Source organism: Lygodium microphyllum, chromosome 2 (genome assembly GCF_053477565.2).
Source record: "Lygodium microphyllum isolate KBCC chromosome 2, Lygodium_microphyllum_v1.1.10, whole genome shotgun sequence".
NCBI lineage: Eukaryota > Viridiplantae > Streptophyta > Polypodiopsida > Schizaeales > Lygodiaceae > Lygodium > Lygodium microphyllum.
Window position 1 is genome coordinate 23,556,111 of NC_141136.1, and position 11,953 is coordinate 23,568,063.

General features: G+C 38.2%; 1 protein-coding gene across 1 annotated transcript; it reads right to left on the bottom strand.

Annotated features, from left to right (window-relative positions):
* Positions 1–6,773: 6,773 nt before the first annotated feature.
* Positions 6,774–8,291, bottom strand: LOC148039543 (caffeic acid 3-O-methyltransferase 1-like). Its single transcript, XM_087665189.1, has 3 exons — positions 8,087–8,291; positions 7,804–7,871; positions 6,774–6,869 (listed from the first exon to the last, which is right to left on the bottom strand). The coding sequence occupies exons 1-3, from the start codon at positions 8,277–8,279 to the stop codon at positions 6,840–6,842; spliced, it is 291 nt and encodes a 96-aa protein (XP_087521315.1). The 5' UTR covers positions 8,280–8,291; the 3' UTR covers positions 6,774–6,839.
* Between the last annotated feature and the right edge of the window lie 3,662 nt (positions 8,292–11,953).

Here is an 11,953-nt window from a genome sequence, read left to right on the forward strand (position 1 = left end):
ATACGCGAGATCTAGAGCATGGCTATGGCAGCTTGTAAGCATAGACTAAACTCATGATGACATTGACTGAAGACCACAACTATTACACAAGTGAATTAGGTTCCAAGATGAAAGCTTGGAATCATAAACACAATATTGTGTAGGACTAACAAAGACAAGACACTTAACTAAAATTACAAAGTATCATGACATTGTATTCATTCTATATGAAAAATGGTAGTCAAGTACAATGCTTTATAGTTTTTGGATGGCTACAGTTTTCCTCTCTGTTCATATACAATGTGTGTAGAGGCTTTAGTGAAAGTAACACCTGTAAAGTGTGGACACACCATAAATGTGGCAAAACACCAGAGGCTGTCATAGAAAAGGCTAAATCATGTGGGTACTACAAACATGATGGTCATCCAGAGGCTGTAGCAAGGGCCTTACAGAGGTTGCAGTACAAGGCTACATGAGGAGTTTACAAGCTTATGATAAAGACATTTGGGCTAGGCAATACAAGGCTAAAAAAGTCAGTAAAAAATAGGGTCAAGGACCGTGAGGCCCTTGCAATTTTTAGCATTTCTTTTGACATAGATTTTTGATTCATTGCAGCTCTTGTCTAGCTTCCTGCACTTGTACTTCACTTTGTTTGCCAATTCAAAGTCTTCATGATTTTTCTGCTTCTTCTTCTTATTCTTGTTCTTTTGGTCCTCTTGATCTGCTTCTTCATTGACTTTGCTTGTAATAGTTGCATCAATCTTTATGTCCATGTCCCCCTCAAGCAAAGATATCATTGTCTTTGAGGCAGCAGAAATGTCTTCAAAATCTTCAAATAAATTCATCGATTGCTCTTCAAAACAAGTAAATCCATCCATCCCTACAAGCGGAATAGACAAGTCTTCCATGTACTTGAATTGAGCAACAAGAGTAATGTTACTCTTCATGAGAAGCATCTTCATAAAAGACTTGATTTTGGTCATTCCCATGATGGAAATCAGCTTGAAATGACTGAGAATAACCAGCAATGAGTTGATCTTTGTATGTGTCAAAAGACACAAGCAATGGCAGTGAAGTATCAAAAGATACTAGTTTGAAATTTGATGTTTGTTGCTTGAGTTTGACTTGATGATCTTCAAAAAATCTTCATAGCTTCCCCTCTTTGCTGATTTGATGGTTGAATACTTGCTAAAAACTTCATATTAGAGTGGCCTTGACTTTGTTTAAGTGGCAAGAGAGAGAAAATGAAGGAAAAATGAGCTTGCAGGTAAGTGGCTATGGCTATCATGTCAAAACAGGGACTAGCCTGGTAAATGAGCTCCCACGAGCTCCACAGGTTGAATCTGCTCAAACCCTTTAAGATGGAGTACCCTTATTAATGGATCTAACTCCCCCTAAGAGGGTTTGTACTCATTTCTCCCGAGTTGAGAGATCTAAGCCTTCAAAGTGTTCGCTGTCAAAACTGCACCCAAATTTGGAAAATGCAAATACCGGGCATGGCGTGCATTAATATCGTTGATTTTTGTACCAAGAAGTTGCGTCTTGACCTGAAAAACAACTCTCAAGAAGAAATCTTGAAGAGATTTGGCCTGGTTGATGAGATATGGCCACTCCAAGAGAGGTAGGTAGGTGCTGTCTACAGACACAATTATGGCAGCGACTTTGAAAAGAGGCAATGCTGAAGCTATGGTTGCCCAATCTCAATGATTGAGGTGCCAAGGAGGAGCTCCAAAAGTAGAAAAAAACTTTTCCAGAAGGAAGTTTAGAGAGATTTGGCCTGTGGAGAGAGATATGAAAGCTTCAAGCTGTCAGGGTATTGTTGGCTATGGCTGCCATAGAAGGTTCATTGAAGGTAGAAATGCAAATGAAGTTGGAGATAGGGTCCAGTACTCAAATTGAGCTGAGCTGAGATGGAAAGGAGCTGAGAGGAGTGAAAGGAGAGTTGGGCCATACTCAGCTGAGCTCTGATACCATGTTAAAATATGCAAGATCTAGAGCATGGCTATGGCGGCTTGGAAGCATAGACTAAACTCATGATGACATTGACTGAAGACCACAACTGTTACACAAGTGAATTAGGTTCCAAGATGGAAGCTTGGACTCATAAACACAATCTTGTGTAGGACTGACAAAGACAATACACTTAACTAGAAGTACAAAGAATCATGACATTGTATTCATTCGATATGAAAAGTGGTAGTCAAGTACAATGCTTTATAGTTGTTGGATGGCTACAAAATTCCTCTCTGTGCATATGGGATTCAGTCTGCCTGCATGTCCTAAGCCCAGAACTGCCTCATACAAAGAGGCTACAAGATGTGTGATTGCAAATATCTCAACACCATCAATCACAAACAATTTAGTGTCTATTAGCCAAATGGTAGAGCAAGGATTGTATGTTTAATTTAATGCAAAAGGCTACTTTGTGGAAGATTTTAATGATAAGTGCAGGTTGGTCACAAAAGGAAGTAGAGTTGATCACATATTCACTTTAGATATTGAAATTCCTAATACGAATGCTATTATAAATATTAAAGAAAAGGAGTGACTGCATACATTGAAATATGACAGAAATGTATTAGATATGCGAATGTACAAAGGTTAAAATTAATGCAGTCCAAAGGGTTGCTTACATGGTTGCCTATTTTTAGAGTTACAGAATTTTATAAAGTGTGTGAAGCATGTTAGTTTGGTAAGTAGGAAACATAACCTCTTTCAAATGATATAGATGTGAGTAGGAATATACTTGATGTTGTGTATTTTTATGTAAGTCATGCATTTTTGTTTTATTATTCTAATATGTTGGGTTCCTAGCCTAGGACATACATACTAGAACTAGAAAGATTCTATGTATTGTGAACCACATCACCTTAGTTAAACTCTAAAACTACCCTTTTCAAGTACTTTTTGAGATAGTTTATACTAGTACCCTAGTTTATAGTTGTCAAACTTTATGTTTAGGGATATTTTCACATTTAGGCATTAAAAATATATGGTTATGTGCATGCTATGTGTTAATAACCTTAGTATTAGTTCTTAATATCTTGTCCACTTGCACTACATTAGCATTTAGATTAAGTCGAATAGGAAGGAACAAGTTGAGCAAATTGATGCCCATGTCATCCTTGTTCTCCTTTCCCTTTTCAATAAGCATTGGTAAAAGAAAAGGTTTAAATATCTCATACAAAGGAAAGCTCTAGAAGAAAAGACTTCTCACCTAGGTATTACTTGTTTTTTATGAATGTATAATACATTGAATCGTGTTTGTAGTGTGATAGTTTGTTATGCAGCCAACCCATATTCTACACAATATATCAATGTTTTCAAATGAAGAGAAAATAGTACTAGAGAGAAATGAGCACCTTATAGTCCCCATAGGAATGTCCTGGATTTATTTGTTAGCTCAATGTGAATTATACTTATCATGGTTATCCTTTAATAACAAAAATAAATTTGTAAAAGTGGTTTATTGGAGAGAATATTAGAATCCAAAAGAATCTCAACATGAAGCTTCTACTATGTTATCATATTGAGGAACTAACACTAAGATTTGATTCATCCATGTGAGTCATCATGAGAACTATGTCTTATTATTTAACTATTTAACCATACAAAGAATCATCATTTCCTAGGCACAAAAGGCATATAGCAAACATTAAATTGGTTAAACATCATACCCTTTCCTAAATTGAGCTATGTAAAACATATGCAAGTTATCAAAAAGGTTCACCATGATGTAAAGCCTTTTGTGAAGATCTTAAGTCATATTGCCTACCAATTCTACCTATGACCAAAATGTAAATTGCTATATCTTTCATTGCTCAAAATGAATTGCATTGAAAAATGATTCATTTCATGATATGTCTCTGTATTTATAGTATCTCCTTATCATGATGACATCATCGATCAAATGAACATCTAAAAAATACGGGATGCATGCCTTGTGGAAAACGATCTTAGGAGATTTACAACATGCTAGCAAACCACAAAATTTGGCATATTTGCCGATGTGGTAACCTGAGAATTATGGCATATATATCCACATGAATAAAGGTAAGCATGATTTCTACTTTGCTTGTGGTAGGAATTATTTTTATCAAAACCATGACTTGTGGGTTTTGCATGTTTTGTGAAAAATTATTATATCATCATATTTTTTGGTTTTCTTTCATATTTTGGAGAAAATGCAACATGAAAAATCAATAACAAACAAAATCAATCACTTTTTTCAATCATTTTTCATAAAACAAAAGAACCACTCACTTACTCATAAAAGTTGTGATTCTGAGACTTGTACCTCATAAACGGGAGGCCACTGACACTTCTTTGCCGTTGATGCACTCTCTCAGCCCAATCTACGTCCTCCATTGCTCCAACATCATCATTTAGTCCAGATTCATCATCACAACCCTCCCCTTCTCTCTTGAATTGATGCATATGAACAATCGCAAAGACGAGAGAGGAAAGACGAGAGAAAAATACTAGAAACCAGATTTTGAAATCCTCCATAAAAAATAGCAAAATCACAGTCATCTTCTTCCTCTCTTTGCCCTGATCAAGAATCTCTCTCTCTCTCTCTCTCTCTCTCTCTCTCTCTCTCTCTCTCTCTCTCTCTCTCTCTCTCTCTCTCTCTCTCTCTAAACAGATGTGAATCGGAGAGGCATCTATCAGATCTTGAGAGGGCCCAAAAAATTTTTACGTCCCCCCTCTCATCAAATTTTTATTAGTTTAAGCTTCTTTTAATAAACCTAAGGTTTAAATCTTTCAAATAACCGGTTCAACCTTTTGTGTTCGCATTGTCCTACAAGTGGATATTTTTATTTTGGATGGGCGAACCGACTCGTATTCAAGATCTGTCTAGACAACTAGCTTCACAACATCAAAATCCATCATCTTGGCCTTCGTTACGCACTTTTTGGCTCCCAAATCTAGTAGCTGTTTTTTTACGCTAAACCTTGCAGAGATTCAATAGGGGTTAAACGACCTCCGATCAACAAACCGAGACTTGCGTTGGATTCCTGACGTCAAAATGCATCTAGGAAAACTCAAGCTCAGCTATCCACCACTGTTTGGTTTTTCATGAAAATTTGATCTTTGGCACTTCCCGTGCACTTCTTGCTCTCCAGAATGGCCTCAAATGCTTCAAGCATAGCTCAAAATTGGCTCCTAAAATCTATCTCTCATTAGTGACCACAAGATAGGGTGACTCAACCCATTGAATCCCACGAATAGATCTACACATGCATAACCACAAAGAACATCAAGTTAATACAAAAAATACACAACAAAATAGTCCACAACTCATCCTATCCCCTGAAAAAATCAAGGCATGAAAATCCACAAGGGATAGGTCCAGCATAATCTGATAGAAATCCAGAGCAAGTCTCTAACCAACTGCTCGAACAAGGACTGGCTAAAAATTCTATCAAAGAGATCATCCTAGTGGTGGTCTGCTACCTACCTAACTTAGGACAACTAGACCAGGACCTCCTACTAGGCGAGGACTCATGTAGCTTGGTCATCATATGTTTGAATCATGGAATATTATTTAGCCAATATAGCTAGAAGGGTGCTAGAGTTGTATGCCCTACTATCCAAAGAAAAAAATTTCTCTGTGACCATCACTATTTGCAACATAAAATAACCTACAACCATCACTATTTGTATTGCAAAATACTCTTCTATAATTGTCGTTATCTACATTGTGAAGTGTTGCTATATATAGTGATATAAATAATGGTGCAAGTAGCAATGGATCTATAGAGACACATATATCATTGTTTATAGTGATGATGGGGGTAATTTTCTACATTAATAATTACCTTGCTTTGAACATCAGTGTGGGATCTATATATTGTAGTGACATAACATAACAAAAAGAAAACCAACTACTAAAGCTATCAAATTGAATTAATACATCATAACCCAAAACCTGGTGCTTCTATGATGACTTTTCACCTTCATAATTCTTATTTGCACACACACACACACACACACACACACATATAGAGGTCAAAGAAAGATGAGTCTAAAGCTTACAATCATCACTACAATGGAAATTTACATTGATTTGTGCATCATGTTGTGATGACTATGTGGTGATTAACATACTTTTTCCACATTTAGTTTTCACAAAAGAAATAGGTTGTTTATCATAAATACCAAACTAAATGCACTTGAGAAAAATTAAAAAGACCACATGTGAAAACAATGGCCTAGACTTTGGCTAAACATGATACAAATATCATTGAGAAAAGTACAAATCAATATTTTTTACTCCATGATATCACTAATAATGCTAGCTACACTTGCTCCCTTTTGAGCTCGCAAGAATCGAATTAGCATGACAACTTAGATGGTAAAATGTATGTGATATATATTTCTCCTATTTTAAGAACAATGATCTAAAATAAGGGGCATGCCACATCTTTATAGAGATTTCAAGCTTAACTTGCCTAACCATAATGTAAGAAAACTAATTTAAATTTTAATCCCCTTGTGATAAATGGGACATGGAACATTTAGAGAGGTAATCAATTGCCCATCCAAAATAAATTAAAGGAAAAAAGGAGACATATTTGTTCTACATATTTACAATTTGAAAGGTAGTAGGCCAGTAAAACATTTGAATTGCCTCTTTACAAGTCATCACTTTTGCTAAGTATAATATCACTTGGAGTTTCTTTGATGTCCGTGTTGCATGCTTTCTAGTAGTGCAATTTATGTTGCCTTTCGCACATGATGTTGCTCCTTTTTGGATCATGATTGGAGTTTTGCAAAGTCTTGTTGGATTTGGCGATGAGACAATCTAGACTTGGCATAAAGGAATGGAGATTATGGAGTTGAAGGCTAGACCACACTCATCTTCGAAATGGTCCACCAAACGTTGACTATAAATTTTTTAAGGGATTGAGTTGAGAAAAGTTGTTGTTTCTTGGAAAATACTCGAACACACATATATTTTATGGCGATCCTTAGAATACTTATCAAGATTAAGAAATGACATAAATGTTATTATAACCCTTTACCATAATATTTGTAGAATTGACAAAGTTCAATGCCCTCAAGAAAACGCACAATGAAGTATCTCAACAATAGCCACATTTTACTCCATAAATCATGAGCTTTTTCATTATTAAGAAAATGGTAGAATTGAAACGTTTATAAGTATAACATTACTTGCCTGTAGGATAGAACTTCTCAAGTGTAAATATCACACGTGAAGATGAGCAACCTAATAAACTAACACCTTTCTTAGCAAAACATATAGTTGAGAGATTTGAAAGGATGCATCAGAGGAATTTTCTCAAGTTGGAATATTCAAGCTAGTTCTCTTTTAGAATATCAAACTAAAGTCTAGAGATATACGAGGGAGTGTTAAGAAGCCCCAACATAAGAAGTAGATACTCACTCAAATGGTTTGCAACTATATTGTACGTCTTTATACATCTCCATCACACTAAACTCATTGACTTTGCAAATGACTTGGACGTTTAAAAACCCTGCAAGCCGCGCAAGCTCCCTTAGCTCTGTCTCGGTGCGCTCTCGACCTCCTCGAGTGAATAAAAACATCAATTGGTCCCAACTATAACCAAGACGACTGTTAACATGAGTGTCAAGTGTGTTTGGCAAGATCACGTCCACTACTATCACTTTCCCACTGGCTGGGAGGGCAAAATAACAATTTCTCAAGATCTTGATACAATCTTCATCACTCCAATCATGTAGAATCGACTACAATTGTGCATATTATGTCTAGAGGTTAGTTTTTATCCTTGAAAGCACGGAAAATCATTCTCATAGAGCTAAAGTATGATAGCATACCTTCATAAAAATAGCATCTGCTTGTGGGATGGTATCAAACATGTCTCCAGGTACATGTTCCATGCTAGCTAAAATGAAAGTGGAACCCATTAGGTTTAGAGTTGAAGCAAAATGGACATGTCGTGAGTTGCTACAATCATAAATATACTCGGTCTAGCATAACGAAGGGAAAACAGCAACACAAGCAACTGACATATTGTATGAAACTAGCATGATACTACTAGTTTGCAATAGAAGCACAAGTAGCTCAGTGGTGTTACTCCTAGAGAGTGGCTTGTTGGACCTTGATATGTAGGTGCGCCTTGTATGACGTGCGGTTGATCAAAGTTGATGCCTTTGATGTGAGGATACTTTTCGACAATTGCATTGACGCAAGCCCCAAAACCTCCGCCAACATCAACAATGCTGGTGAGCCCGTCGAAGCCGTGGTACACACGAAGCAGGGACCGCATGAGTAGCTCGGAGTGGTTAATCATAGCAGAGTTGAAGAGCTGGTAGAAATCAGGGTGATCGGGAGCATATGTGAAAAGGTCGTGGCCATGGGCTTCAAAGAAGGAAGACAGGCCACCTAGGATAGCCTCAGCCAAATGTTGGCCCGACTCCGTGATGGCTTGGTGGTGGATTATAAGGAAGAGGGGGGCAAGAGATGCGTGCGGATGGTCTTGTATGAAGTATTCGGAAGCAGGGGTGAGGCCATATACTAAGGTTGTGGGGGAGTCGACGAGGGAGACGGAGGAGGTGAGGAGGGAGTGAGAGGCGAGCAGACGGAGGAGGCGGTCCAGGGAAGAGCAGGAGGTTGCGGCGGCAGTAGAGGGTGAGATGTGAGAGAGGATTTGCGATGCGGAGAGCTGCTGGCGGGGGTGATGCTCGGCGAGGACGTCGAAGACCTTCAGCTTGACAGCCGCCAGCAAGCCGAAGGAGACAGCACTGAGATGAAGGAACCCCATGGCTTTAGACCATGCGGAACAATTAGTACCAGCCTCTAACTCACCGTTGCCATGTGCATCGTGTAATAGCAGCTGGCAGCCGCAGATGCTGCGACCACCCTCAGTGTCGATGTTCAATTCCATCGACGCTAATTCAAAGGGACAGCAGTGGGGGGGGGGGCGGGGCGGGGCGGCGGCGGGAGAGAGAGTGCTTCGGAGAAGACAGAAGAAAGAGAGAGACTTAAGAGATAGAGACAGAGAGACAGAGAGCGCGCGCTTCGGAGAAGACAGAACTTGGAAGAAAGAGAGAGACAGAGAGCGTTTATGGACCAGTAACAACCTACTACCTCTCCTTAAAACCAGACCGTGCACGGCCTTTTCTAAATGGAACAGTAGTCTCTGTCTTTTCTTCTTCTTTTATCTCGTCATGATCAGCAGAGATGCCAAATTTTAGTTAAATAAATCTAACAGTTCAAATTCGGCAATTTGAGAAGCTCCACAAGCTAAGATATACCTTTCAATCTCCAATAATTGCTACTATGACGGTTTCTTTATTTCAATACAAACGAAAGTCTGGATACTACAAACCAATAAATTGATTAGTAGCACATCCCTGTGCACAAAATATTTGTATGCAACATAACATAGTTTATCAAAGCGTTGCCACATCAATAATTGTAGGTGCTAGGCCTAATGCAAAATAATGAGAAACTTATACAAGAGACACAAGTCATATTTTAGTTTTGAAGGTCATTGACTAATCCACAAGTACTCAATTCCACATCAATTGAGAATTGAACCACATACTTCTCTATAATAATGATGGCAATAGCAAATATGCATGCATAGAGATTACTCTCAAAACACATACAACTTTGTGAGTTAGTATAAGTGATAGCTTTTAAGCTATGTAGGCAAATCTAAGGAAGAATTTGAACTTCTTATTTCGAAGCCTATGTGTGACCCAACATCTGGGGTGTTGGAAGATCCTATTTTAGATACAGAATGAAAATTATGGTGCCATGCGATTTGGACCGGGCACTTCTATTGGACAGAAGAGATACATAATTCTCCCATATGGGCAGGAGACAAAGATTAATTGGAAAATAAGTTAAGGAACTTATTGTTAAAAGGATTGTTTGCTCTATATTCGTGTTTGTGCCATAAATTATGCAAAGGAATCTTATTTCCTAAAAGGCTTAATTAATAAAGCTGTTTTTAAATGTTGCACATAAATATGATAGGACCTAATTAGAAAACTTAATGTCAGGAGGCATATTCCACGGTGGATTCTGTGAGGTTTTGTGGTGGAATATTCCGTAAAATTTTATTATTACCGGGGCTCATACACAAAGTGGATTCTTTGTGCGAAAAGTCGGAGGGAACACCTATCCTTTTCGGGCATTTTGTTAATTTTATGTGTACATGGGTGATTCCATAGCGGGTGATTCCACAAAATACATATTTAAATTAATAAATGTTAATGAGTTTAGAGTGCGTACTCGTAATAAATTAAGGTTAGGATTGATTTCTAACCAATTTATTTTAGCTGAAGACTGCTAGGTATTCACTTTTGTTGGTTTAATTGTATTATTTTTCTAACAATTGTGAATGCTTTAGTTGATGTGTAGAGTGAGCAGCGGTGGCATTGGGAAGCATTGGAGGATAGTGTGTATTCAAATTATCATCAATTTTTGATGGGCGCATATCTTAGGCATGGCGCCTATATTTTATCGCGCTTATTTATTAAAGTGTTTGATATTTATTTATTACTTTTGTATGCGCATGGGCGCACGATTTAAATATTTGTATTGGACATTGTATATTGGATACCACCTGACTTCTTGGGCACCCAATAGCTTTACTTCTTTAGTGGCACAAAAGCAAAAGCGTGCTATTTTGTAAATTGGGCTATTTCTTGAGCTTGAAGATGAATAATATATAAAATACATGCTTTGTGGAGCGCTCACACAAGGCATGGGGGAAGATTGCATCCAATTGGTCTCTTGTTCATATCGTGCAAGATTTCTTCATTGGTTTTTGTGTAAAAAGTAGAGTTCTTTTGTTCTTGGGGACCTTCTGACGCTCACTACGCGTGCATACGACGTCCGATCTGTGCACCAAAACTAAAGCTATCTAGGGAAGCGGGTGGGCAGAACCCCGACGGAACTGTCCTACGACTGGGTAGTCCCAAATATCTGAGAAGCTTATCACAAGTTTTTACCGTCATGCGACCTCTAGGTAATGTTAAGTTAGAACCTAATTCATGCTGTGTTAGGGAACCGAAATGGGACTATGCCCTACGAGCAGAGAGGTTGAGCAGCCCATCCCTCTCGTTTCCCATTTTCTTTGAACTAAGTGCAGTATGGATCTACTTCGGCTTGGGTATCTCTACTAAATTAAGATGTCCAGGACCCGACGCTAGAATGCTGTTAGGGGACCCTCATTACTAGGAATCCGGATTTCAAGTCGATCCTAGTGGGTTCGACCGTGAGCATTTCGTTGCGAGGCGAACTCGAGGAACCTTTGGCAATAAACCTCGTGTCATTCCATGGGAGTACCAGGCGGCGTCACTTAGACTTGTCTCTCGATGGACCGCTAAAAATGTGCCTGGACAGCCAATAGGCGGGCACGATATAGTTGGTATTAGAGTAAAACTTTGTCAAGCACCTTTTGCACCCATGAATGCTAACATGCAAGAGAAGAAATTCATTCTCAAGCAAATTAAGGCATTCGAATTTGATGGAGAAGGGATAGAAGTTGCAATAGAGACGGAGATATGATTGAGTCAATGGACGATTATTTCTCTGCTTCAGGAATTGCTGCTGCCAATCAAGCAATAATAGCCAAACTTAAGTTAGTTGGCCATGCTTGGATATGGTGGAAGCAATGGTGCAAAGATCAAGGTATTTTCAAAGCCGCTGTCACTTGGGCTCAGCTGAAAGATATTGTACACGGATAATACCTTCTGCAAACCTACCAAACTTTGAAGATGAATGAATTCTTCAAGCTCAAGTAGCTGGAATTAACCTTGGAAACCTACTACTCAAAGTTTGTAACCCTACTAAAATATGTACCACCTATGGTATATTGCCTCGGGGAGTCACTTATGAATATATGTATATATAATGTGAGTTCAAAATAAGGGGTTTTTAAAACACCAATTTTATACATTTTTTACATACAAAAGGGTGTCATATAAAGGGGTTACTTATAGATTGAAT

Excerpts from the sequence above, each read along its gene's own strand:
- LOC148039543 (XM_087665189.1), bottom strand. The coding sequence starts at position 8,279 with ATGATTAACCACTCCGAGCTACTCATGCGGTCCCTGCTTCGTGTGTAC. Across the intron at positions 7,872-8,086 it reads AGGCGCACCTACATATCAAG|CTAGCATGGAACATGTACCT; the intron begins GTCCAACAAGCC and ends CTTTCATTTTAG. Across the intron at positions 6,870-7,803 it reads CAGATGCTATTTTTATGAAG|TCAACGTTTGGTGGACCATT; the intron begins GTATGCTATCAT and ends AAAAATTTATAG.